This window comes from Biomphalaria glabrata, chromosome 8 (assembly GCF_947242115.1).
Source record: "Biomphalaria glabrata chromosome 8, xgBioGlab47.1, whole genome shotgun sequence".
In the NCBI taxonomy this organism is placed as follows: domain Eukaryota; kingdom Metazoa; phylum Mollusca; class Gastropoda; family Planorbidae; genus Biomphalaria; species Biomphalaria glabrata.
Window position 1 is genome coordinate 39,712,632 of NC_074718.1, and position 24,852 is coordinate 39,737,483.

The 24,852-nt window shown below is 33.8% G+C and overlaps 2 protein-coding genes across 5 annotated transcripts in view; one reads left to right on the plus strand and one right to left on the minus strand.

Moving 5' to 3' along the window:
- The first annotated feature begins 1,032 nt into the window (after positions 1 to 1,032).
- Positions 1,033 to 4,736, plus strand: LOC106075887 (ER membrane protein complex subunit 6-like). Its single transcript, XM_056037733.1, has 5 exons — positions 1,033 to 1,152; positions 3,459 to 3,622; positions 3,845 to 3,937; positions 4,083 to 4,102; positions 4,552 to 4,736. The coding sequence occupies exons 1-5, from the start codon at positions 1,113 to 1,115 to the stop codon at positions 4,580 to 4,582; spliced, it is 348 nt and encodes a 115-aa protein (XP_055893708.1). The 5' UTR covers positions 1,033 to 1,112; the 3' UTR covers positions 4,583 to 4,736.
- Positions 4,737 to 5,313: 577 nt separating this feature from the next.
- The window catches only part of LOC106075984 (rho GTPase-activating protein 6-like), a 75,180-nt gene continuing 55,641 nt past the window's right edge, over positions 5,314 to 24,852 (minus strand). For all 4 annotated transcript variants that reach the window (XM_056037732.1, XM_056037728.1, XM_056037729.1 and 1 more), the window contains exons 3-12: positions 22,370 to 22,526; positions 16,623 to 16,718; positions 15,431 to 15,678; positions 13,870 to 14,074; positions 13,474 to 13,529; positions 13,130 to 13,280; positions 12,818 to 12,969; positions 12,251 to 12,433; positions 11,440 to 11,537; positions 5,314 to 10,232 (exon numbers count right to left, since the gene is read on the minus strand). In XM_056037732.1, the coding sequence (XP_055893707.1) occupies positions 9,431 to 10,232; positions 11,440 to 11,537; positions 12,251 to 12,433; positions 12,818 to 12,969; positions 13,130 to 13,280; positions 13,474 to 13,529; positions 13,870 to 14,074; positions 15,431 to 15,678; positions 16,623 to 16,718; positions 22,370 to 22,526 (2,148 nt within the window). In that variant the 3' untranslated portion in view covers positions 5,314 to 9,430. The remainder of the gene's footprint in view (positions 10,233 to 11,439; positions 11,538 to 12,250; positions 12,434 to 12,817; positions 12,970 to 13,129; positions 13,281 to 13,473; positions 13,530 to 13,869; positions 14,075 to 15,430; positions 15,679 to 16,622; positions 16,719 to 22,369; positions 22,527 to 24,852) is intronic.

Here is a 24,852-nt window from a genome sequence, read left to right on the forward strand (position 1 = left end):
GAGCTTAAAAACAACTTCAATGTTTAGCTGTGAGGTGGATGTGGAAGTAGGTCTAAATGTGAATTACTGGCAGCTGCAACATGTCTAAATGGATTGCAATGACTTCCTTTATTGATCGTATTTAGAAGCCTTGGTTTACCTATAAGCTTTGAGTTATTCTAACAAGGCGCTGACTTATTCATATTGACACTTTTTAGGCTTACATTCCATGGCTGAAAAGAGGTATTGGAAAGACGTGATATATGAACATCTCTAGATTCTAGTGATATCTAGATCTAATAATTAAGTTACTCATAGAGATAAATCGAATTGCGATTAGCATTTAGGCATATTCTGGTCGCAGCACTCTTTAATACCTTTGTTTAAACGAGAGGTTTTTTTTATTTTTTATTTTATTGATTACATACTAGAAACTGTTACAGTTTAGACCTTAAAACAATGCATTTAGCATTTTTAAAAGTACGAAATCTTGACTTGTTTTAAGCATTCCTTTAGAAACAAAAATATTACGTCCTAGCCCAACCCTCTTGCAGGGCAGCAGAGGGCATTGTTGGAATGGATTTGAACTCGGGGGACTGTCGTGACAATAGTTCGAAACTTGATATACCTTTGGTCAGGAAGTCATTGAATCAATTCCATTATTATTTTATGTAAAAAAAAATAAATTCAAAAAGTAGATCTACTAAACAGATCTAGAGGCATCACAATTGAGGAAAGCCAAAACAAGATCGCTATGGCGATAGGGCCCCATAATAAGTACCATCTGACCATTGTTAAAAAACGAAAGCTAACCATATCACAATTAAGATCCATTGGGCTCGCAAAGACCTTTCTGCAGGGAGCCGTACTAGACAAAAGAAGGATAGGCATACAAAAGAAGCGATTTGAAGACAACATCAAAAAACAAAAAGGGGAGAGCCTGTCAGATGGGTATGGAGAGAGCTATTATAGTCATCAGATCGTGTGTGGTTCCCGAACCGCCCTAATAGACGGTCAGGTGAAGATACAATGAATTATATATAGTTAAGTGAGCTCGAATACAGAAGATCTTCTTGGAAAGAAAGCTTTTTCATTGTAAAATACAAGGCCAGTAACCGTGTTCCAAACAAAAAATGGCTACTATTGCTGTCAGAACGCGAAAAAGCAGAAAATGTATTCATGAGACTTTTTTTTTTTTCATTAATATTAGTGTACTATAAGATATATTATAATATTTATAGACATAGTATTTATTTGTAGTGTGTTTTAGCGTAAAAAAATCAAATCAAATATTTGTAAACTAAATCATCAAAATGATGATTAAAAAAAGTTTTTCGGATGTTTTGACAGACCTGAGACTGAGTGAGTCTGAGACACAGTCAGTCAGTTGAGGATGATAATAATAATTGTAGACTAGACCAAAAAAAAAACAAAAACTGACAAAGATCTAGATCTAGACTAGAGTCTACATCCTAGCCTGGGTCCATTGAGACGACCGAATGACAGTCCAGTGTACATACTGATGCAGTGATACTGCATGACCAACCAGGCAGACAAAAAAAAAAAAAAAAGAACTAGTCCTAGAGTCTAGATAAAATTGAATTTAGAATAATCTAGTCAATCTAGTAGATTCTAGATCTAGTCAATCTAGACTATAGATCTACAACATATTATTATTATGTCATATTAATATTGATTACAATTGATATTATTAACAATAAAATTAATATATTAAACATGACAAGTAGATCTATATTGTAATATGATTTACATTTAGATTTTAGATAAGACTCAACTTCTGACTGTTGACTGTACTCTGTAGTGTGCTTACTTACTATAGATTTATACTAAAGTTTACTAAACTTCTTAAAATTAAAATAATTTTAAAAAATGTTCTTTTAGGTGACTTAGCCTCCTAGGCTTCCACTTGAAAATAACTTGTTGAATAGATTTTAATTTATTTTGTAAAAATGATTTTAGTGGCCACCAATATAAGACCAATAAGGAGAAAAGTCAGTTTTGATTGTAGTCAATTTCATCACAATATTGAATATATATAGTCTAATGTATATTAGATCTATATATTATATTCAATTTTTTATAATTTTAAAACTTACAAATTGAAATGTTTAGATGCTATGGCTACTTTTTGTATTCTGAAAAGAGAACCATTTTTGTTTTTTAAATTAAATTTAAGTAAGCCATTTTAAATTTAATAATAAAACAATACTTAAAAAAACAAGATCTAGATCAATATATATATTATTTTTATATATATAAGTATTTTCAATATCTACCTAGTATTACTAAGTATACCCATGTAAGGGAAATTATATTAAGGAAAGAAATAGTTAATTTGTATTTTTTACAAAATATTTACACATAGATCTAGATATCTACAGCATAGTTTTGTTTCATCACATTCTTTAAAAAAAACACACTAGAAAGCACATTGAATGCATTGTATCTTAAATAATTTTTTATTTCAATGGACAGCTTTGTGTTGTGGCCAAGATATTATTAATTAGGATTAGGGTGATGATTATGATTTATTTATGATTAGGCCATTGAAACGCTTGACCAAAGGAAAATATTTCTGTCAGGCACTAGAAATGAAAGTTAGAAGGCTCTTTGCCAAATCCCCTGTGATGGTAAAGCTCAAGTCCAAAGATGCAGTCCTTTTGTATTCTCACACTGTGTAGAGCTATAATCTGTAAGAGTTCTATCACAATAGCATACATGTGAGGTTCATGAGGAATGGCGTGGCAGAAGTTACAAGGGCTAGTGAGCCCTTCCTTCTTTACCACCTTCAATGCACTCAGTACTTTGGAAGCCAATTGAAGCTTGTGCTTCCTTTAGCATGTTTGCCTATTTATTTCCTCTTTCTAAGAGAGTGACACCAAGAGGACAGGAAAATACAACACATACACCAAGTTCATTAATTTGATTTCAAATGAATCAAGATAAAATTTGTTGTTGTTTTAAAGTAGTTTAAAGTAGTTCTCTGTAGCCATAAAAATTTCTCTTCTCTTTTTGTTCAATGTTCATGCTGCCTGATAATAATCAGCATCTTGTTTATTGGATGTGAGTGACCACAGGCAATGACGCTTTAAATGAGCATTTGTATGAGGTCATAATGATATGTACTATCAATGACTGACCTTGTTCAACAGAGATAGACCATGCTCTGTAATGCAAAGAGCCAGACATCTTAGCTGGATCTCTCTCAACCTTGTTGCTGCTTTTTTTGTTTGACTGAGTTGTTTTTGCAGCCAGAAGGAGAGCTACAAATATGTTTAGAGAAACAGATGACCTTTACATTCATCGGCCCTATAGACCACAGGGTCTGAAAGGGGAACTATGTTTAGAGCTAATTTGTTTTTGAATTGAACCCAAGTAGTAAGACTGAGCTACTATAAGACTTACACCGACTTTAGATGATTGTGATAATTCTAATAAAATGTTTGCATTTTTTTCAGCTGATGGCATCGCTTTCAGTGAAATGTCATTAAGGCAAAACGCATCTGTCTTAGAATACTGTAGAACATCCATATCAGCACTCTCTGGTGCTACGGCAGGAATCATGGGTCTAACTGGTTTATGGGGTTTCATATTTTATTTCATCACTGCAGCTATGCTCTCGGTGAGAGAAATTTTAAAAAATAGAAATGTATCATTTGTAATGTTTAAAATTTCTTTAATTTGATGTATTTGTTGTATTAATACATGCTTATAAAGCGTAAAGCTTACAAAGAAGGCAACTTATGCCTTTTCTGTTTATGGAACATGTTTGTTGAGTGACAAAACTTAAGATGTCGAACTCAATACAAATAATGTGTTAAACTATTTCTTGTTTTATTTTCAGGTCTTGTTACTATTGAAAGCTGGATCTCGGTGGAATACTTTTTTTGTCACAAGAACAGTTCTCTTTAGCAATGGATTATTGGGGGGACTATTTGTATCCTTTAATCTATTGATAAGGAAAAATTTTTAAGTTGTGTACAGTTTGTATACGATTTATTTAATTCTTAAATTAAATGTTTAAAAGCTATCAAGTCATTCCAAAGATTTGTAAAGTAAAATTTCTTAACTTATTTCAACAGACATATGTTTTATTTTGGACGTAAGTATACATGTAGACACAAATCTTGTTTGTCAGACATTTTACACAACTTTTTTTTTTTTATTTCTACAAGAAAATTTGGAAAGTCAAAAAAAATGAAAATCTCTTGCTTCATTCTATTTTTGGACCAAATCCCAATTTTTAAATTTTATAAGTTCATAATAAATACATCTGTAGTATAGACACATTTTTAAGAACTTAATTATTAAAATCATGTTACTTTCTTTTAACCCCTCACTTGTATATACACATTAGGAGCATTCATTTGTTTTTAAACAGGTTTGCAAAATGTATTTTTAACATACCGGTACAAGTAATCCTTAAATTCTATATCACAGTTATTAATATATTTTGCTATTATCAGCAAACATTTGTCAAAAAATAAATGAAACAAAAAGGGTTTGTATGTTTAAATATTAATAACAGAACATTTTTTTTTCTATTTGCAGATTTTTGTATGGTATGGTTCATGTTTATTGAGAGAGATTGCTTGTCCAGATCGGGAAGTGCTAGATCATCAGTGGAATATTTCTGGTTGATAAAAATTAAGTTTGAATGTTCTATGTATTTTTAATTATTTGTGTATTTGGCACCAGTGTGTTTGGCTGTGAAATAATAAAATACAGTACCAAGATTATATGGTTTCTTTATTTGTGTTTAGATAAGCAAATATTTATTTGAATTATACCACTCTCCTTGCTGCTAGTATAGAGTTCATTACGATAGCTTAAGTTAATACTCTTACTGTTTTTATAATGAGTTTATCCAAGTGAAAACCTAAATTTATTGTTGCATTAGTTTTTTGAGAAATATTTGTCTCGCTATCCAGTTGGAGCTAACCTTCTTTTTTCTATGCTGATTTTTTTTTTTTTTTGCTGCATCTTAATTTTCTTTCTTGATGTTTATTTTGGCAACTCCTTGATACAAGACAAATTATATAAAGAGGACCTTGACAGCCTAGATCCTCCTGTGCTGTTTGGCGCAATGGGCGGCAAGCTGTCTATATAAAGATCTGTCACTGGCAACGTTAGGCCATTTTGTTTCTTTTTCACTACATTTAGACATCATTTATCAAATTTCTAGAGACTAATTAAAATTTTTTTTTTGTTTAAAGTGAAATATAAAACCGATCATAAAAACAATGTTTAAACAAGAAACTTTCTTCTACTTTTGATATGTATTATTTTATTGCATGACAAAAAAGGTATATATATATATATACTTCTTTTGAGTTTATTTTCTAAATGGTTTAAATATATCCTGATTGCCAATAAGTAGAACACTTTACAAATGCTATTTATCGTTAAACTAGTTCTCATGATTATGACAGGTGGGCTAACATTTAGACAAAAATGATTTTGTTGTCAGGCTTACCATCATAGCTTCATCAAAATAGCTGATTGGATTGAATAGGACATGTATGACAACTTGTAAACCATTTCTGCCAAACATTAGTTTTCCTAACTCTAATTCATACAAGGCTCTCACTAACACATGGTCCATAATGCAAGATCATAAGACTCTATAAGCTAATATATTTATTTATCATTATCAATTGACGCTTGTTTGTGCTGTGACAATACACAACCAAAGTGGAACATAGAAATCTGCAATATTGCTTCAAGAAACAACCATTTTTTCATCTTGCAGCTTTCTCAACATGGTGCCTTGACCATCCCTTAAAGATTTATCTTCATTAAAGAAAAAAGTAAAAAAAGCTCCCCTTTCAGACCTTGCGATCGGTGGCCCATCTGTTACTGTGGCCCACAGTTAATTAGGGTGTCGTGGCCAGCACAATGACCAACCACCTTTACTTTTCCCAAACTAATGTCAGGTGGACATTAGAACTGGGTGGACTCAGAAGCGCTGAAATAAAAAATCCCCATCTTCACCAGGATTAGAAACCCGGGACCCCTGGTTCAGAAGCCAAGCACTTTACCACTCAGCCATCGCACCTCCTTTGCTATAGAATAGTAAGCACTAATCATCCTTGCGATCTCTGCCTGCTTTCATAATCACTTATCTATAAGTAGAAGCTGTAGCTTAAGATCTAAATTCTTTTAAGTGCTTGCTTTTAAAATGTTTGATCTTTTTATTTTGCTTTGTTAGTATAAGTAAATCCATATTACACATTGTAAGAAAACGTGTTTTTCAAAGTACAAAAAAAACAAAACTTTATTATGATCATAATTAGCATGATAATAAAATAGCAATAGAATTAATGCTAAGGAAATTATGTCCAAACATTATTTAGCGTCCACATAATTTTTTTTTTTATAGATGTGCACAACACCAGAGAGGTTTTAAGAGAAGTTAACATTAAAATTTTATGCTTCACTAATATAGAGATGTGGGACAAAATAATATATATATAATTAAATAATACAAAATCATAAGAGGCAAATAGTCTGTTGGGTCTTACATTCAAAGAAATTTAATTGGTGGTGGTGGGGGGGGGGGGCATATTTTAAATGTTTCTTGATTTAAACAAAAATACAAACTTAACCACTGATAGATTACTGGTTTATAAAGTTTTCACGTCATACGATTTTTAGAATAAATATCTAAATGTATATGTTTTAGTTATATTGGACATGTGTAAGATCTTATTTTTTCTATATTCCTTAAATTATTTTTAAGACAAATATAAAATTTACCTAAAAATATTTATAAATAATATTTTAAAAATTATAAACATTTTTTTTTAGCAAACATGTGCAAGTAGTCTTGAAAAAAAAGTTTTAAAAAATTGCAATATATTTATGAAATAAAACATATTAATACAGTTAAAGGGCCAATCTTACCAAATAATTATTTACATTGAAATATGTTTTCAAATGTATACACTGTAAAGTAGAGGTAGGCTATTAAAGAAATTTAAAAAAAAAATATATAAAAAATACAACTAAACCTTTGATTCACTGCCACATTCTTCTTTGTTTTCTTTTAAACTACAGAAAAAAACTTTATTAAATACAGAAAGCATTGATTTAAAAAAAAAAAATCTCTTACAAGTATGGACTAGGTCAAAATATAGATATTTATATTAAAAAACAACTTTCTATAATATAGATGATTCAATATTTCAATTTCAAAAATTTGTTCTCAAATTTTGGCATTTAACATTGGAAACTCTAGGGAACTAGAGTTTTAATTATATATATATATATATATAAAAAAAGACAATCAGGTAAGATTATTACACTATTTTTAATATATATATATTTATATATTTTTTTTGTGCAGTTTAAATATATTTTTTGTACAAATACAAATACCAAAGGGGAAATATTTTGTAAGGGGAAAGACATCAAACAAACACTTTTCAAATAAATATATATATATATATATATTTTGTACACACATTTTTGTTTTGCATTTCATTATATAACTGACATCATCAGGGAGGAACACATTCATTATCTTTGCCATTATATGTAAAAAAACATCAACAAATTTTGGAGCAATAGATGTGATTATTTGATCATTATCTAGGTACATGTCAAGTGTAGTATTTTTTAAATATATTATTCAAAGAAAACAATATTTACAGCATCTTTCTATTGAGATTATGCTTTAATGCTTTTGAGCTATCAAACAAATTATTGTACAAACAAACCAAACTTGCCGATGAGTTCACTGTCATATGTTTGCATAAGATACTATAGTGTTTTGTTTGTTTTACATGTTTTGGTTGTTCCTTCAGAAGTGAAGATTATTACATCTTAGCTCAAGCCTCCCCCAAGGAGGCAGGGGGATGTTGGCAGGCAGGGTTCGAACCTGGAACCATTGAGATGACAGACCAGTCTAGTGTATACCATACTACCAGGCAGCCATCTTCTTTAAACAAGTTGCTAATGTATGATAACAAGAGTAGTTCACTTAAAGTGAAAATAAAGTTTTTAAGCTGAAGACATTCTAACAACACACTGCCAAAGTATAGTAGGCTTACATTCTTGAATAGTACAGTATTGTATAGTATTCCTAAGAATAACATTTAATGGTTTCTACTGAACTGTACGATGAAAGTTGAACGAGAAAAGGTTCAGGAAATATTTTAGGCAAAATGTTGGTGTTGCGATAGACAATGATAAAAAAATAGAGAAAACACCCCAAGGAGTTACAAAACAAAGGTTTTGTGTGCAATTAGCATTTCTTGTTCTTTAGATTTATTTTGTAATTATTCTTTCAATCCTATTTATCATGTACAGTTACAATTTAAAGCAAGTATCAAACTTTTAGCTTTGCTAAAGTAATGATCAATATTTTCAATTAAGTTTACAAAAAAAAAAATGACTCCAAAGTTAAGATTTAGGCATACTTCACATTTCAAATCCTGCCATCTTTCTCTTCAAGCTATGAAATAACAAAGACATGGCCCTAACAATGTGACAATAATTATTGCAAGCCATATTTACAGATCACTTCTATTAATATGATGAAATGAGAAATCCCTAATTAGTCTTATAAAAACTAATTAACCGGTAGTTTCACAATACTTGTATACATCCCCCTCATAGGTTTTCAAAGCATCCTGTATTTGAAGTGGTGAAGTAGTTCAGTTTGCATGCATGAAATGCAAGGACTAAATCTATTTGTTAATGCATGATTCGTCCAGTTAACACATTTCAATATTTTCTTTAGCAAGCTAAAGTGAACATAGTAAAACTAAATGTATTCCTATTCCAAAAGGCTTCTCCCATTATTAGTATTTGTCTACTACGATTGTAAGAAATGAACAAAATGCTAGACAACAACAAGAAACAAAATCTAATGTCCATAACAATTTTTTTTTAAGCAAATCTTTAAGTACACACACACAAAATAACAACTGAAATACAAGCACACATCTTTAAGACATGGAAGCTTACAGCTGTCACAACTTTCTAAGTTCAAGACAAGTTATGTGTGGGCACGTTATTATTTTGTAGCATTGGTGTTCTTGAGATAGCAGACAAGTGTTTTCATATGGTAACACTTTCCTTGAATATTCCTTGAAAGTACTCATAAATATTTATTATTAATTATATATTTCATGAAGGATTTTCAATTTCCTTCAAATATATGAATAAGCAGAAGTGTAGAAATATGGAAGCACAGAAAAGCATCAAGGTTATTAATGTTTATGTCTTGAATTTACCCATAAAGTGGGATGGAAGAACATGGAATAATGTGGAAGAATTTTGTTTTTACAAGATTTGATATTGATTATATTGCTATTATAATATCAATGTGTATGAAATTATTAAAATTAAAAATACAACAACATTTTGGCATAAGACAAAGACTCAAAGCAAATTTGTACATTAGCAGTTCATATCTTACAGCTTAAACTAATGTTTCTTGTTCCGACTCTGAATTTTTTTTCTCTGCAGCCATCTTTTCCCAATGTCTCCACCTCTCCCAGTCTGAAGATTGTAAAGGTGGTTTATTTTCATCGTCTTGCTTCAAAAAGTTTTGTTTTAATATCATAGGGGACAGTGAAGGGGCTATTAACGTTGATGAAGATGAACTATTTTTAAAAGATGGTTTCGGGGATGAGCCTCTTGAGGTTGGTGGTGTCGGGAGTGCCCATTGTCCTGACTGGTTCAAATCAGAACCACCCTGGCTGTTTAACGAAGACGACAAACCGCTGGAGACACTAGAGTAACTGTTCTCTCTAAGATACACAGGCCTTGGAATGTTTAAATTTTCATTATAAATTTCTGAATGTGGACGCTCAGCATATCCAGATTCAACCCTACCCCTCATTACTACATCTTGATTAACAGGCTCCTGTGACACCCTCAGAATTGGAAGTAGACCCAACATAGGGTTGGGGAAGCCATATCCCAAATCATATCTCTGCTTGCCAGGGTTGGATGTCGTACTAGAAACCGATGCCTGGTTGTCCTTTGATGTTGGAGAAAAGGCTTGAGATTCGGACAAGTGGGTTGCTCGAGATTTCGAGACAGGAGAGTCTAGACTGTTGTCCGCACTTTTGGTAACCCTTAAAGGTCGATGGGATGTCAAAGACTGCTTGCGGGTATAAGTCAACAAATCAGCATCACTATTCATGGCATGGTATAAGTAAGGACTGTTCATAGAATCCTCGAACACACTGCACATGGATTCAGGATCAGCTTCAATTCTGAAATTTTTAAATAAAGTTTTACTGGCTTCCATGGAGTGAAATAGGGGATAAAATAAAAGAAATGCTTTTTTTAATGTTTGGTTTTATAAGCATGTGAATTGATGAAAACTTAGAAAAAAAAGGTAATTAGAGGCAGATGAGGTTTAGAGCAAGTCTTATCTTAAATGTAACTATTTGAGTTGGCACACCACTGGCTAAAACTTTATCATCTACAAGCATTCTTTAGAGTTCAGTTTTTTTGACTAAAAAATTGTATCAATTATAAGGAAAAACATATCTTTAAAAAATGTGTGATGACACATTATTCATAGTTCTCTGACATAAAACACTTGGCTACTTATTAAGGGAGCTCGAGTTAGCAAAAAAAAAAAACCTTCTCTTCGATACTTTCCCCCATATAAAAACCTTCTCTTTGATACTTTCCCCCCATATAAAAACCTTCTCTTCGATACTTTCCCCCATATAAAAACCTTCTCTTCGATACTTTCCCCCCATATAAAAACCTTCTCTTCGATACTTTCCCCCCATATAAAAACCTTCTCTTCGATACTTTTCCCCCATATAAAAACCTTCTCTTCGATACTTTCCCCCCATATAAAAACCTTCTCTTCGATACTTTCCCCCCATATAAAAACCTTCTCTTCGATACTTTCCCCCCATATAAAAACCTTCTCTTCGATACTTTTCCCCCATATAAAAACCTTCTCTTTGATACTTTCCCCCCATATAAAAACCTTCTCTTCGATACTTTCCCCCCATATAAAAACCTTCTCTTTGATACTTTCCCCCCCCATATAAAAACCTTCTCTTTGATACTTTCCCCCCATATGTCCACAAAAGAGATTGGACCATAATGCACGGAGCATAAAGTAAAGTTCTCCTTTCATACCTTGCAATTTATAGAGGAGATAATATTAAGGTAATCTGTTTCTTTGGCCAATGGTTAATGAGCAGGGTGTCAAGTGGACACAATGACCAACCACCTTTACATTACCCAACTAAAGTAAGGTACCCATTAGAGTTGGGTGGACTCATGGGCGCTCTAAAATCCCAGTCTTCACTGAGATTTGAACCCAGGACCCACGTTCGAAAGCCAAGTGCTTAACCACTTAACAACCATGCCCCCTTGCACTGAGCATGCATAAATAATGTACTATACAAAAGAAATTTAAAAAAAATTAAATAAACATTAAAAACAGCTTACTGATTCTGATTAGCTAAGAATTTGAGAATATTATCCACTACTTCTTGATTTGTTTCTGCCAGCAGTCTAAGCACATCATCTCTTAAGCTGCCAGATATCTGCAAAGGAATAACAATTTACATTTATGAATAACATATTTAGGGACAAATATTAAGCATTACATTGTCTAGACATTAACGTAGGTGTCTTGCCAAGTTTTGCTGGCTGGAATAAGTAATTATATGTTAGGAGCATAGTTAGGACTTTTATTATGTGATTCTTTTAGAAATAGCTTACAAACTAATATTTTAATCCAAATATATATCTTTATGATAAGAAAAAAAACTCAGGGACATCCTAAACAAATATGTGGGCTACAAGGAGGAAAAAAAAAAGGTGATAAGAACACCAAGCCCGGTAACAAAAATGCTTTGTATTTTTGCTCTCCCCTTGTGTTAAAGATATTTTATAACTTGCTCTCAAGGGTGAAATGAAAGCAAAGAGAAGAATGACATAAATAGTTTTTCAACCTATCATTTGCAAACTTCCAGCATTTTTATATAATCCATATATTATTTACCTACAGAACAATTTTGTGTAGTAGTTTGCATCTAATAGACCCGAAAATTTAAAAACAGCAGAACTAAAAGCAGTAGATATATTTTTTTTAAAAGTAAGGTATATTCCATGATTTATTTATTTATTTTTAGTACTTTAACATTTTGTTCAAAGTACAGATAGCTGAATAAATTACGTTTTGACTGAACCTTTAATTTGACATGAAAAGTGTATGGTGGTGGTGAGCACGCAAATAAGAAAAACAGATCTTCACCTCAAACAGTTCATGATGGTTATCAATAAGATCCTTAACAACTTCAATGATTTCTTTGCTCTGCTCAACACGCTCAGCTGACTCTGACATCAATTCCTTATCATTTGTTGTCTTTGTCCGATGAAGAATATTGGGACCAAAGAGAGTTGCCAAATTATGGGAGTCCATTTTGTTACCAGCAATCTGTTTGGAAATTCACAAAGTAACAGGTAAAACAATAGATGTTTTGGCTTTCTGGACTGCACCATTTGTTATACTTCCTACTGTAATGTTTGACAAAATATTATAAGAATATGAATAACTGTATTCACATTTAAAATGGTTTCTATAAAATAAGAAAATTAATACTTTGATTATGGAATCTGAATTAATAAATTAACAATTATTGTAAAGATAAAAACAAAACAATTCATTTTATATGTACCAAAATCAAACTTCTTATAAAATATTAAGAGTTATTGGCCCTGAAAAGTTAAAAAATACTACTAATTTGCAATCTAAATATAAATCTAGACCAGTATAATATACAGAAGAAATGAAGCAATGGGATGCAGGGTAAGAACTTACTACTTCTCCCTTTTCATCTGTGGCATCAGCTGCATGCTGACAAACAGTAGCCAAAAACCTTAGGAGGGCCCAAAGAGTATCTCTGTTAGCCACAGGCAACATTGAAATCAGCAGACGCAATGCATTATGTCTCTTGTGCTCATCCTTCATTCCTTCAAAAGAGAAAAAAAATTTGGGGGGTTTCTAAAATGTACAGCTAGATCTACAAACCACTACTCATAATTGGTTAGTCTATACGCACAATTATCTATGGTTTCAAATCTTTTTCATCCCTATTATCTAATAGTTAAAATATTTCTTAAAGATTCTTACTTTTGACAAACAAAAATGGCAAGTAAAGCTCCCTGGTAAGAAGTGGGTCAGGTAAATCTCTAAAATATTCTTTAAGTAATGCAGCTACATCATGGGGATGGTACTCATCAGTCAGCACAACTTCTTTGCCACTATCAAATTCCTCACGCAGCTTTAAAAAAAAAAAAGATTGCATTTCATTAAATTGAAAAAAATAATTTTGTGATTTGAATCTTTTTTAACAACCATATAAAAACACTTATTATTATTATTACAGACAGAATTAATTACTAAAAAAAAAAATGCTGTACAGTTGTGAGTTATTAAAGGATTCAAAGAAAAAGAAATGATCAAAGAAAATTTACCTGTTTAACTCGTTTCTTTGAGCAGCCAACTCTGAAGATTCCCAAAGTTTGCAAACCTGAGATAACATTTTAATGGATTACTTAATCTTAGGTATAGGATGACAAAATTAGCATCTAGTTTGTTCTTTAATAGCCTAAAATTTCATTTTATTTCTACTATCTTTTAGTTGCTCTAAAGACAATAATGCACTGAAAGCAGTTTTTTTTTTTAGCTTTATATGAATCACATTAGCATTGAAAAATAACACAAGACTAGTAAATTAAAAATATTTACTAATCTATCAATCATTATCAGTGCTCTAAGTTAATTTACTGATTTTAAAATTATCAAAAACGTTTTCAATCAGTTTGAAATCAAAATCATTGAAGCAAGATTCAATCAAGTCATGAACTTACCATAAGTTTCTATGTGTTTAAAACAAGCCTTCACAACATTGGGTACATGTGTCAGACCTTGATTGGCTAAAACAACCCCTTCCATGGCCACGCTCCCAAGTCTGGATGGGGGGTTGGAGGTAGAGAGTGAAAGAGCATCAATCAGACTGGAACTTGTATTCCTGCTCGACTCAGACTCTGACAAACTATCAGAACTTGCTGCTCTCTGAAATAAATAAAGAAATTCAATTAAGTTTCATTTTTGAGAAAACAAAACAAGAAAAACATTAGAAATACTTTTAAAAAAACGACAATACGTCCTTTTATACAACTTATAGAGTGATTATTTTCTCTTAATCACTAATTATTGTTTAATTTAAAAAAAGAAAAAAAATTTTAACCCTCCATAATTGCTCCAACCTCTTCCCCACCCATATTACAGAATTCTGGTTTAGTGAATATATATATATCTACTAGACTTTATAAAATTCCAATTAAAGGCCTTTAGATCTAGACTGAAAAGACGATGCTCAAAATGTTCCTGAACTATAATTTATTAAACTCTTGAATGAATAATGCCTATATGCGGAAATACCCGAAGATGTTTAGTCCCTTCAAGATTAATGTTTTCTCGTTCTCTAGCCAAATTTAAATTTTTAATTATTTTTTTTACTTTATTATAACATCAAACTAGAGTTTTCCCCATGTGGTCAACGATTGATATACATCAACTGTTGAATTTCTAGGAAAATCATTAGTGCTGTTTTTGAGATCTGTGTTAAGTTCCACGAAGATACAAGTTGAATAGAGCTATTGCAATAAACTGAAAGGAATGTTTACACAATGGCCAAGGATGGTGGCAAAAAGGGGAGTAAGCAAAAGGTGTGTGAAATCTCATGCATGGTAAATTGAACACAGCATTGTTCCATGGCTCAGATAGACCATCCAGCTGGTCAATTGATCTCATGAATCAGTGGAAGTAGCTAACATATTTACATTAGAATTTACATTTTTTTATACAAAAGTACATTAAAATTAATGCAAGAGTACAATCACAAAATTATTTACAAATACAAAAACACAACGTAATAAAATACACAGAAAGAAACAAAGATAAAGGCAAATTCCTTATTCCAAAATCTAAAACAAACTCATACAAATGCTTCTTTTTCTTCTATCAAAAAAGAAAAAAAGTTAAATTACCCCTTTTAGACCTTTCAATTTATAGGGCAGATGATGTAAAGGTCATCTGTTTCTATGGTACCCATTTAACGAGGGTGTTATGTGGCCAGCACAATCACTAACTGCCTTTACTTTCCCCAACTAGTGCACGTAACCATCAGAGTTAAGTGGACTTAGGGGGGTGGTGGGGGTCTTAAAACTCTTGATTTCACAATCTCAGTCTTCACCAAGATTTGAACTCGAGACCTCTTGATTCGGAAGATGTTGCTTTACCACTCAGCCACCACGCCTCGTTCCTCTATTAGAATCATCTATTAGAAAATCACCAATGCATGCAGTGATGATGGCTCATAACTAAAATCATTAATTCATGGAAATAAACTTAAGACTAATCCAGTACCTTGTGAGCAGACACAGAAAAATCATTGTGTGGAGAAAGCAGGTGATTGGAATTCTCTGCCGAACCTTGAGATGAGCTGCTGGACTTCCTGTTTGGTTTGGTAGAGTTTTCATTGGCATCACCCTTGTTTTTGACTGAACTGCCTCCTACGGTGGACGCTATTCGCTTACGTCTTTTTTCTAATTCTTTGTCATTCATGAGACATTTGCTCAAGGGAATCTTAAATACAAGACCTTGGCCACTGGATTCTGTAAAGAAAAAGAATCCATATCAAAATGACATGTGATAACATATTAGTCAAAGTTGAAGAGCGTAAACAGAATGTTTTTCCTGCACATTTGATTCTAGATGCTTTAAGTTTTTACAAAGAAAAGTAAACAGTTCAGGGGAGGAAATTAAAAAAAAACAACAAAATATTAATTTGACTTCTGTTGTTATTAACTTCTGCTACTTTCTAGTTCTGACTTGGTTAGAAAGCACATAAACAGAGACATGGCTTTTTTTTTTTATGTCTATGGAGTTCAAGTTTGATAATGAACATATTTCTGTAGATTTTTTTTATTGAAAGTAATTATGTAATGTGTATTCTTATTAGCCAAATTGTGTTTGTTTATTCATTCTTTGATTTCAATTTGGATTATTAAAATATTGAATTCTGTAAAAAAAAATTCTGTTTTGTTTTTCCATCAATTCAAAATACACCATTTAGCCACGTGATTCTCTATATCTCTTCTATACAAATTACGTAATACACTAAGGCTGTCATGTGAAACTTTTTTTTTCGTTGTTTTATCAATATTATCACGTGGCTAAATGTTTACCATTGGTGAATGAGGTCCAATGTTTAGAGTACTGAAGTGTAGGCCTACTAATCAGCCAATATCCCACTAGCTGTTACATATGCTTTACTAAATTTGTCACAATATATTGATTATTTTTGTATGAAACTATTTTTTTATACATGAACAATATAATGCACCCTCCTCCCACGTATACATAATAGTGATAATACAGCCTGTAAATTCCAGCAGCCCTTTCTCAGTCTCTGCTAAGTAAAACTATAGGACTACTTACAGGAAATGTTTTAGTCACTATCTTTCAATGTAAAGAAAAAAAAATCATTTTACCTATAATTATATAAGTAGGGTCAACATTTTGTCTAGATTCTTGATTAGCTACAGTAGCTACTTACCTTTTCCCATAGCATCTAATGCAGGTGCACTCACAGATTTTGAGCGTCTTTTCAAGGACAAGGACGATTTTTTACTTCTTTGCAGCTCTTCATTTTCTGAAAATAAAATAAAAAATGTATACTTCAATTAGATCTAGAACATGATCTACTTTGTGCATACAAGGATTCCTCTAGAAAGCCCAAGACTGCCTGTGTAATGTAGGCTAGTTATTTGTATATATTTTGATGTTGCTTATTACATCATTAAACTTCCCCAGAGGTTAAATTGTAACATCAAACATGCCTAGCGGGGGTATAAAGTAGGAAAGTAATAAAAGTTTAACGGAACTGGTCTGGCCTTGAAGAAATATTACTTATACCTGTGGGTCTAGACCTTTGGAAAGTAATAAGTTCATACTGACTTTTTCTTCCAAAACTCTTGTGAGCAATCTAAGTACAGCTGTGCTACTGAAACTGCATGACTAATCTCATATTTAATGTGCAGTTGTGTTCCGTGCATGCCAAGATATCTCTCTCTCTCTCTCTCGCCCTCTGCGTATGTACCAACAAATGAGCCATTATGTCATCTACAATCGAAATAAATTTGAATAGGAGGAGGAAAGACGGTTTTAAAAAAGGGTAATTAATAACCCTTAACTTGGACATTTGGACAAGTTGTTTCCCTTTTACTTCCCAGTATTACTAGAGAACACATAAAACGATGAGAACGAACGCAATGTTCAAATAATTTTAGTGCATTTCTAAATCTTTACACGAAAGAAAAAAAAAAGGACTTCATGGTCAGGTTAAATACCTGCTTAGAATGTTATCTCTCTCTCTCTGTGGCATTTTACGTCTCGAGAGACGGTCTTTTCCCTTTGCAACTTCTTGTGTGACTAAAGAGGCCAATCCTTGATCAGAGATGGAGTGACCTCTCAATTGCTGGGGGAAAGCCTGGGCGGTAAATTTGCGAGTGCTGGGATGCCCACACGTCAGCACACGCCTCTCTTCCATACTGACCGGGTCCAAAGGGATGGCGAGCCATCACAATTTGGGGACAGGTGGCTGCAGGAGTTTGCCAGAGAGCAGTAGTCTTACTACTGTCCCCCCCGCCTACGGGGCTCCAGGACCGGATTATTTGTTAGGGTTTACTCCCTAAGCCTTAGACCTTACAGGGACACACACACAAGGCAGTGCGGCTATTGACCTATAGCTAGGGGTTTGGTTTGTGGGCAACAAGGCGTGTCAGCACGCCGACGGGCCATGCCTGCCTCACATCTTGGGGCCAAACCTCCTCCGAGAATGTTATTAAACTCGGAATAATACACACAGCTCGATAAATTCAGGTCATCATCACTGAAAATATTTGTTTCGTTTAAAACGAGTGGAAGTAGATAGGCCCTATAATTTCAAAATACATGTACCGCCTAACTTTACAAAACTAATCTAATTTCAAAGAGAGATTCAAAGAGAAATAAGTCTTATGTCTCGTGACGCACTACCGATGCCATTTTTGCCTCTGCCTATGCGACCTATTCATTTTAATTGTGTTGGTTTTTCGGGAGAGTGCTAAACAGATGATATACCATACGTGCTCTTACACAAAGGAAAAACAAACAAACAAACAGTTTGTGTCACATTATAGTAGTGCCTATAAGTACTATAAATAAATCTGAATATCAGAGCGATCGAATTAAAGAGACCACATTTGGAATGGTATACTCTGCTTCAGACCTAGGTCCAGTTGCGACATGTATATTTTGTAACAGCCGGCTTGAAAATGTATCTCTACTTGATGTTTGTAAGATGTAAGATATTTTTACATTTTCCGGATATTTCTTCAGATTCTGAAGGTTTACATCCTAGCCGAAACGTCTCTCAGAACGATGGGGGGGGGGGGGGAAATGTCAGAAGGCAGGGTTTGAACCCGGGATCTTTGAAACCACCAAACGACAGTCCGGAGCGCATACTACACGACCAGGCAACCAGGCGTTGGAAAACCTTTCCCCCAGCCTGCGCTCAGTAGTTTTAAAATGCCATTCAAAGTGACACAGAGGTCTGAGACGACTGTGAACAACAGATAGTCGTAGCTTTTAGCCTATAACCTATATGTCTGTGATAAATGGTATTAGACGTAGCTTTTATATATAGACTAGGTCTGTAATAAATGGTATTAGACGTTGCCTTTATATATAGGTCTGTGCTAAATGGTATTAGTCGTAGCTTTTATATATAGGTCTGGGATAAATGGTATTAGCCGTTGCTTTTATATATAGGTCTGGGATAAATGGTATTAGACGTAGCTTTTATATATAGGTCTGGGATAAATGGTATTAGTCGAAGCTTTTATATATAGACTAGATCTGTGATAAATGGTATAAGCCGTTGCTTTTATATATAGGTCTGGGATAAATGTTATTAGTCGTAGCGGTCGTAGCTTTTATATATACGTCTGGGGATAAATGGTATTAGTCTATAAATTAAAGTGAGATTCGGTTAATACGATAGTTGTATTTTTTGCAAATAATGAGAATTGATGGTCGGCTGGTGGAGCGGTATGCGCTTCGGACAGCTGTCACTATGGTCCCATGATGTTCGAGCCTCTCCACTTCCATACCGTGACGTTTGAGCTAGGATGGAATAATCTGCTTTTCGGAAAGATCGTCTGAAAACTTGTGAAGCAACAAACAAAAACTTTGAACACTAACGATCACTCATTACAAAGCTTGTATCAACTCACTCTGTCTGTCTGTCTGGTAAAAAGTTTGTACACGTTATTTCTCCCACACTCAATCTCGGATCGAGATGAAATTTTACAGTTATTTCTTTTACCTGACAACGCAAGGATCAATTTTGAAAAAAAAAAACAACAATTAACCAATTATTTAATTAAATTTTGGTAATTAATTATTTTGTTTGGTATTTCGAATTTATAAATGCTTTTAAAAACGATTCCTGTAAAATTCACCCACGTATCCCTTTCGTCACCCCCCCTTTTTTTTTCCCCCAATTTTCCCAACTGGTCCAGAGAGTAATATTATCACAGCGTAGTGAGAAAGCTAAAAGCGTGAAATAGCGCTAAACAAAACAATTGGTAAAAATATTATTAATCGCACAGATTTATTGTTGTTGGTCTAAATCTATTACAAATTTAATTACATGGCTGATTCAAACTAATGGATACAACTACACTTCGTTTAAGCTTTTTTTTTTTTTAAATATTTTTGTAATGTTTTTTTGTTTTTTTGTTGTTTTGTGACGAGCGAGTTCACAAATGACGTCCCTTTTGTTACTTAACTTTTTTAAAAAAAATGAACATTACAAGAAAATTGGCTCTGTGTCCAGAGTCTTATTTTCTTCCAGACCTTTTTATTTGAAGATTCTGGAATACATCAGGGTTTGAGTATTACATAACACTCTCCAAGTTCAAAGGAACGCTGGGAAAATAGGTCGTCTGCAAATAGGTCGTCTCTCACTCCCTCTCTCTCTCGTCCTTATTCTGTTTTTACTTTCTGTCCTGCCTAACTTTTTTTTAGACCCTCTCTATTAAATAATAGGCTAGTACAGTCAATAGCAAAATTACATTTAGAATTTCAGCTTTTTTTTAAAAAAAAAATTGAGTTGGCAACATTGAGATTCAATTTAGCAACCTTGACATTGTTTAGTTGATCGAAAAAATCTCTTAGTTTCCGAGGTAGATAATTTGGTACTCTGGATGGTTGAACACGGATTTTTGCAGCGCATGTAGGTTAACCATATAGACCTTGATATACTCTTTCTAGAAAGCAATCTTTTATTATGAGCATAAAGATTTGATTGTACGCGTCTAGATAGTTTTCTTTCATCACCGTATAGACTTAAAACAACAATAGGCCTACTAGCAATTTGAGAATACATCAAACTTGGTGCTATTTTTAGAACATCCGGACACAAAAAATGTCAAGGTTATCTTCTACATCTAAATTTCATTGGAATAGGTCAAGCGGTAAGGTAGGGAAAAAAATAAAGAAAGATGTGGGAAGGGAGATAGAAGACCGGGTACAAATTGTTATTCAATTTAAAAAAAAGTCTCTGTTTTGTATTAATGGAATTTTCCACTATTTCAGTGATACCTTCCAGTTATTCATCCGCTCACTACTGCAAGAAGCTCAGCAGACGTCTTTATAGAATTGGTTGGTAAGTTGCTAGGCAACAAAGAATAAAAGTATTTGGGACACATTCTTCGCGTCATTAAACATTATGCCGTTCAACTTTGTACAGAAACAAAATAGGCTATTAAAATTTGCATACGTTTTAGTTACTAAAATTAGGTCTATGTTCATGGGCTTTTCAGTACGTTTTAGAAATTGCAGACGCCTCCTTCTGAGTTCTAGAATATTATTAATTTTACAGCCAAATCTCTTTAGCTGTCCGGTAATCGAGATTTGATCTCCTGCTCTTCGTGTCGACAAACCCGACGCATAGCACGAGGGTAGAGCTTAAAGAACGGGGATAGCTGAATGCTACGGGGTTTAGGTTCGTGTCCTAGAGGAAATCGGTATGCTTAGTAAAGATTTGAAGAGATGCCACCACTCCTGGCTCTAATACATAGTGTTGGAGAGAAGTGTGGAATGTGTGGCTAAGTAAGCAAAAACCGTTTGGCTACCTATCAAGAGGGATCGAGTTCAAGTCCTGGACTGGAGACGAGCTGTGATTGCTGAGCTCCTAAAGGCAGAACGAAAACCTTCTCCCAGATACCCATTGTTCCAAAAAAGACTTCCAGAAAAAGACTGTTCCAGAAAAAGACTGTTCCAGAAAAAGACTGACTGTTCCAGAAAAAGACTGTTCCAGAAAAAGACTGTTCCATAAAAAGACTGTTCCAGAAAAAGACTGTTCCACAAAAAGACTGTTCCAGAAAAAGACTGTTCCATAAAAAGACTGTTCCATAAAAAGACTGTTCCATAAAAAGACTGTTCCACAAAAAGACTGTTCCATAAAAAGACTGTTCCATAAAAAGACTGTTCCACAAAAAGACTGTTCCATAAAAAGACTGTTCCATAAAAAGACTTCCATAGCGCGTTGAGTGAGACCGATCGTTATAGAAGGCCTGAAGATTGACCTGCAACGTCACAACCTGTGGGCAGTTTAGACCAATAGCTCGTGGCCACGTCACAGGTCTGAACAATGCGAGGCCATTCGTTATAAAATGTCTCAACATCCTCGTTTAGAGTAGGCCACAGAAACTGGACTTAATCTACAATAGGAATCTTTGTCTCGGATGGAATAGGCCTATTCGTCTGCATATATATATCTAACGGGGGAGATAGAGCTACTGTGAAATATTTACGTTTAGTCCAGAGACTTTAAACGTAAGCTGACGCTCCATAATAAAACTAAATAGCTCACAAGCCATTACTAAAGTAACGAAAACAAAAATCGTGCAAATAGATCAAGCTATTTAAACGTTGAAAGAAACAAAGCAATTAGGCTTATTGACATGGCCCAATAGAAATGTTAGATCAGCTTAAAAGTAACAATGAAACAGAGGGCACTTGAGATCCGTGAGACGTCTATAGGTCCGTGAAGACGTCTAAAGGTCCTACGTGTTTTTTTGTGATTTTTTTTACCTTTCTCAAATTGAGAGTTTGTTATTGTTTCTTGTTTGTTTTTTTTTTTCAAGTGTCAGCTAAAGATGTGTTTTAGACACTTTTATTTGGCTTGTTTTGTTTTTCTTTGCAACAGCTAAATGTGGGCATAAACAAAGTAAAAAAAAACAACAGGATCTTTACCTTTCGGTATTGCCACTGGACAACCAATATCCATCGACTGCAGCTTGGACAGAGCAATCTTCTGCAATGCTAGTCTCTCGGCTTCCGTGAGATTGAGGATGCTCACTGGTCGAAGCTGGACTTTCCGGCCGCTCATGCTTGACCAGGTACAAGAGCCCTGTTTTGACCACACAAAAAAAAAATCGTAATAAACTGAAACTAAAATATTGATTTTGAATGACATTTAAACCCTTTAAAAATGTTCAGAATGCTTAATTAAAGTTTAACGATGATCAAAGTGAAAATAGGCCGATTACAGATCATTTTTTTTCTCCCTTTACTTTGCAAGACATTTATCGCGTCGCATAGGGATTTAAAAAAAAAATGTTGTTTTAACCCTCGCCTCCTCTTTATAATTAACCATATTGAAATGTTAATTTATGGAAGTATTTCATAATGAGATCATGTGAGATCAACTAGGTTTAAAATTAAGATCTTACATGAAAAAACAACAACGACTCAAACTCAGGTAAAATTGTACAAGAACATTGCTAAACGGGCAGGTCATTCAGCGAAACTAAAAAACTATCGGAGGGGAGGGGGGAAGAGGTGGTTCAACAAAATTGCGCTTGTATTAGCAGGTCTAGAGAAAGTAAACGTCTTGACCTGGGGGCAAACGCACCACGTGACCAGACTTCTCTTTCAAATTAATGCTCCATGTATTTTCTAACAAATGTCTTGTTGTTGATCAAGTCAGTATATACCCAGTAACCCAAGTCAGCATATACCCAGTAACCCAAGTCAGTATATACCCAGTAACCCAAGTCAGTACATACCCAGTAACCCAAGTCAGTATATACCCAGTAACCCAAGTCAGTATATACCCAGTAACCCAAGTCTGTATATACCCAGTGGCCCATACATCATCTCAATATACTGTAATAGATGTCCACACACCATGCATCATCTCATTACACTATATTCCAGAAACAATCTCAATACACTGGAGTACATACATCATATCAGTACATTGTTGTCCATCATCTCAATGCATTTAAGTACAGTGATTCTCAAACTGTGGTCCGAGTGCAAGTTGTTACTATCAAAAGGGGTCCCGGGTCAAAAAAGTTTGAGAACATCTGCTTTAGTACATACATTGTCTCAATATATTATAATACATGACCTTGCAATCTATCAGGGAAAATATTGTACGCTCATCTGATTCTATGGCAGATTATTAACAAGAATGCCATGTAGCCAGCACAACGACCATCCCTTTCACCAGCTACCCATTTAAGTTTGGTGGTTTCATGGTAGTCCTAAAGATCCCTAATTATATCCCAGTCTTCACCGGAATTGCAACTCGAATCCCCTGGGTTGGAAGCCAAGCGCATTATCACTCAAACACCGAGTCCCAATACATAACCGTAAGTGTAATACGTGTGTGTGGTGTAGCTGAGAGGCATGAACCGCTTTGCTACCTTTCAATGAGGCTGGAGTTTGAACCCCGACTTGAGCAGAATGGTATTAGCTGAGCTCCTTACAGGAAACAAGGAAACCTTTTCCCCAGATACCCCCTTCTCTCACTGTTCAACAAAAGAGATTAATCAATAGTGCGCTGAGCAGGCTAGAAGAATTGAACGATTCGCTTAACCAAATGTTATGGTCAAATAGATTTAAAAGTTATTCAATGAAGACACTTTCTAAAGACGTCACGTCTTGAAGGTTTTGTATTGACGTTACTATTGTCTTAGTGTTGTTGTTTTTTTTAAACCAAACATAATATAAATACAAAACAATAAGGGTCGGGAAGGGGAAGCTCAAAAAAAACAAAAAACAAACAACTCTAATGAAAATAAATGATTGAATGTTTAATAAAAAGAAGTCGTGTATGTAGATACTAAAAGAAGAAATGTCGCTAACATGGTCTAGTCATGGTCTAATCATGGTCTAGTCAGTAGACAAAAAAAAAGTTATTTTTTAAATGTTGCTGGGCGGTCGTGTTCTCGAACGAAGATAATAATAAATAAAATGGGGGCTTAATCCACGGGAGGGCCAAGCCATTTGTAGTCAGAGTCTTATACATATATTCTCGTCTGAGCTTAAAATGGATTAGATAGAAAGTGACTTCCCCTTGGGCTACCAACGAACGTGTTTTAGTCGCTACTGCTACCTTGCCTTGTGTAGACAAAGGGACACATTGAGCTCGAAGAAGAAAAAAAAAGGAAATAAAAAAACATGGCTTAAGTCAAAAAATCAAGACTATATTGTCTTATAATAGTTATAAGTACTGTATTTCTTCTATAGGTACTGTGTTTGTTCTATAGGTACTGTGTTTGTTCTATAGGTACTGTATTTCTTCTATAGGTACTGTATTTCTTCTATAGGTACTGTATTTCTTCTATAGGTACTGTGTTTCTTCTATAGGTAATCTGTTTCTTATATATGTGCTGTGTTTCTTATATAGGTACTGTGTTTCTTCTATAGGTACTGTGTTTCTTCTA

What these genes read in the sequence shown, in the direction of transcription:
- LOC106075887 (XM_056037733.1), top strand. Translation starts at nt 1,113, where the DNA reads ATGGCTACTATTGCTGTCAGAACGCGAAAAAGCAGAAAAT. An exon ending in GATTATTGGGGGGACTATTT is followed by an intron (nt 3,938 to 4,082) that starts GTATCCTTTAAT and finishes TTATTTCAACAG; the next exon opens with ACATATGTTTTATTTTGGAC. An exon ending in ACATATGTTTTATTTTGGAC is followed by an intron (nt 4,103 to 4,551) that starts GTAAGTATACAT and finishes TTCTATTTGCAG; the next exon opens with ATTTTTGTATGGTATGGTTC.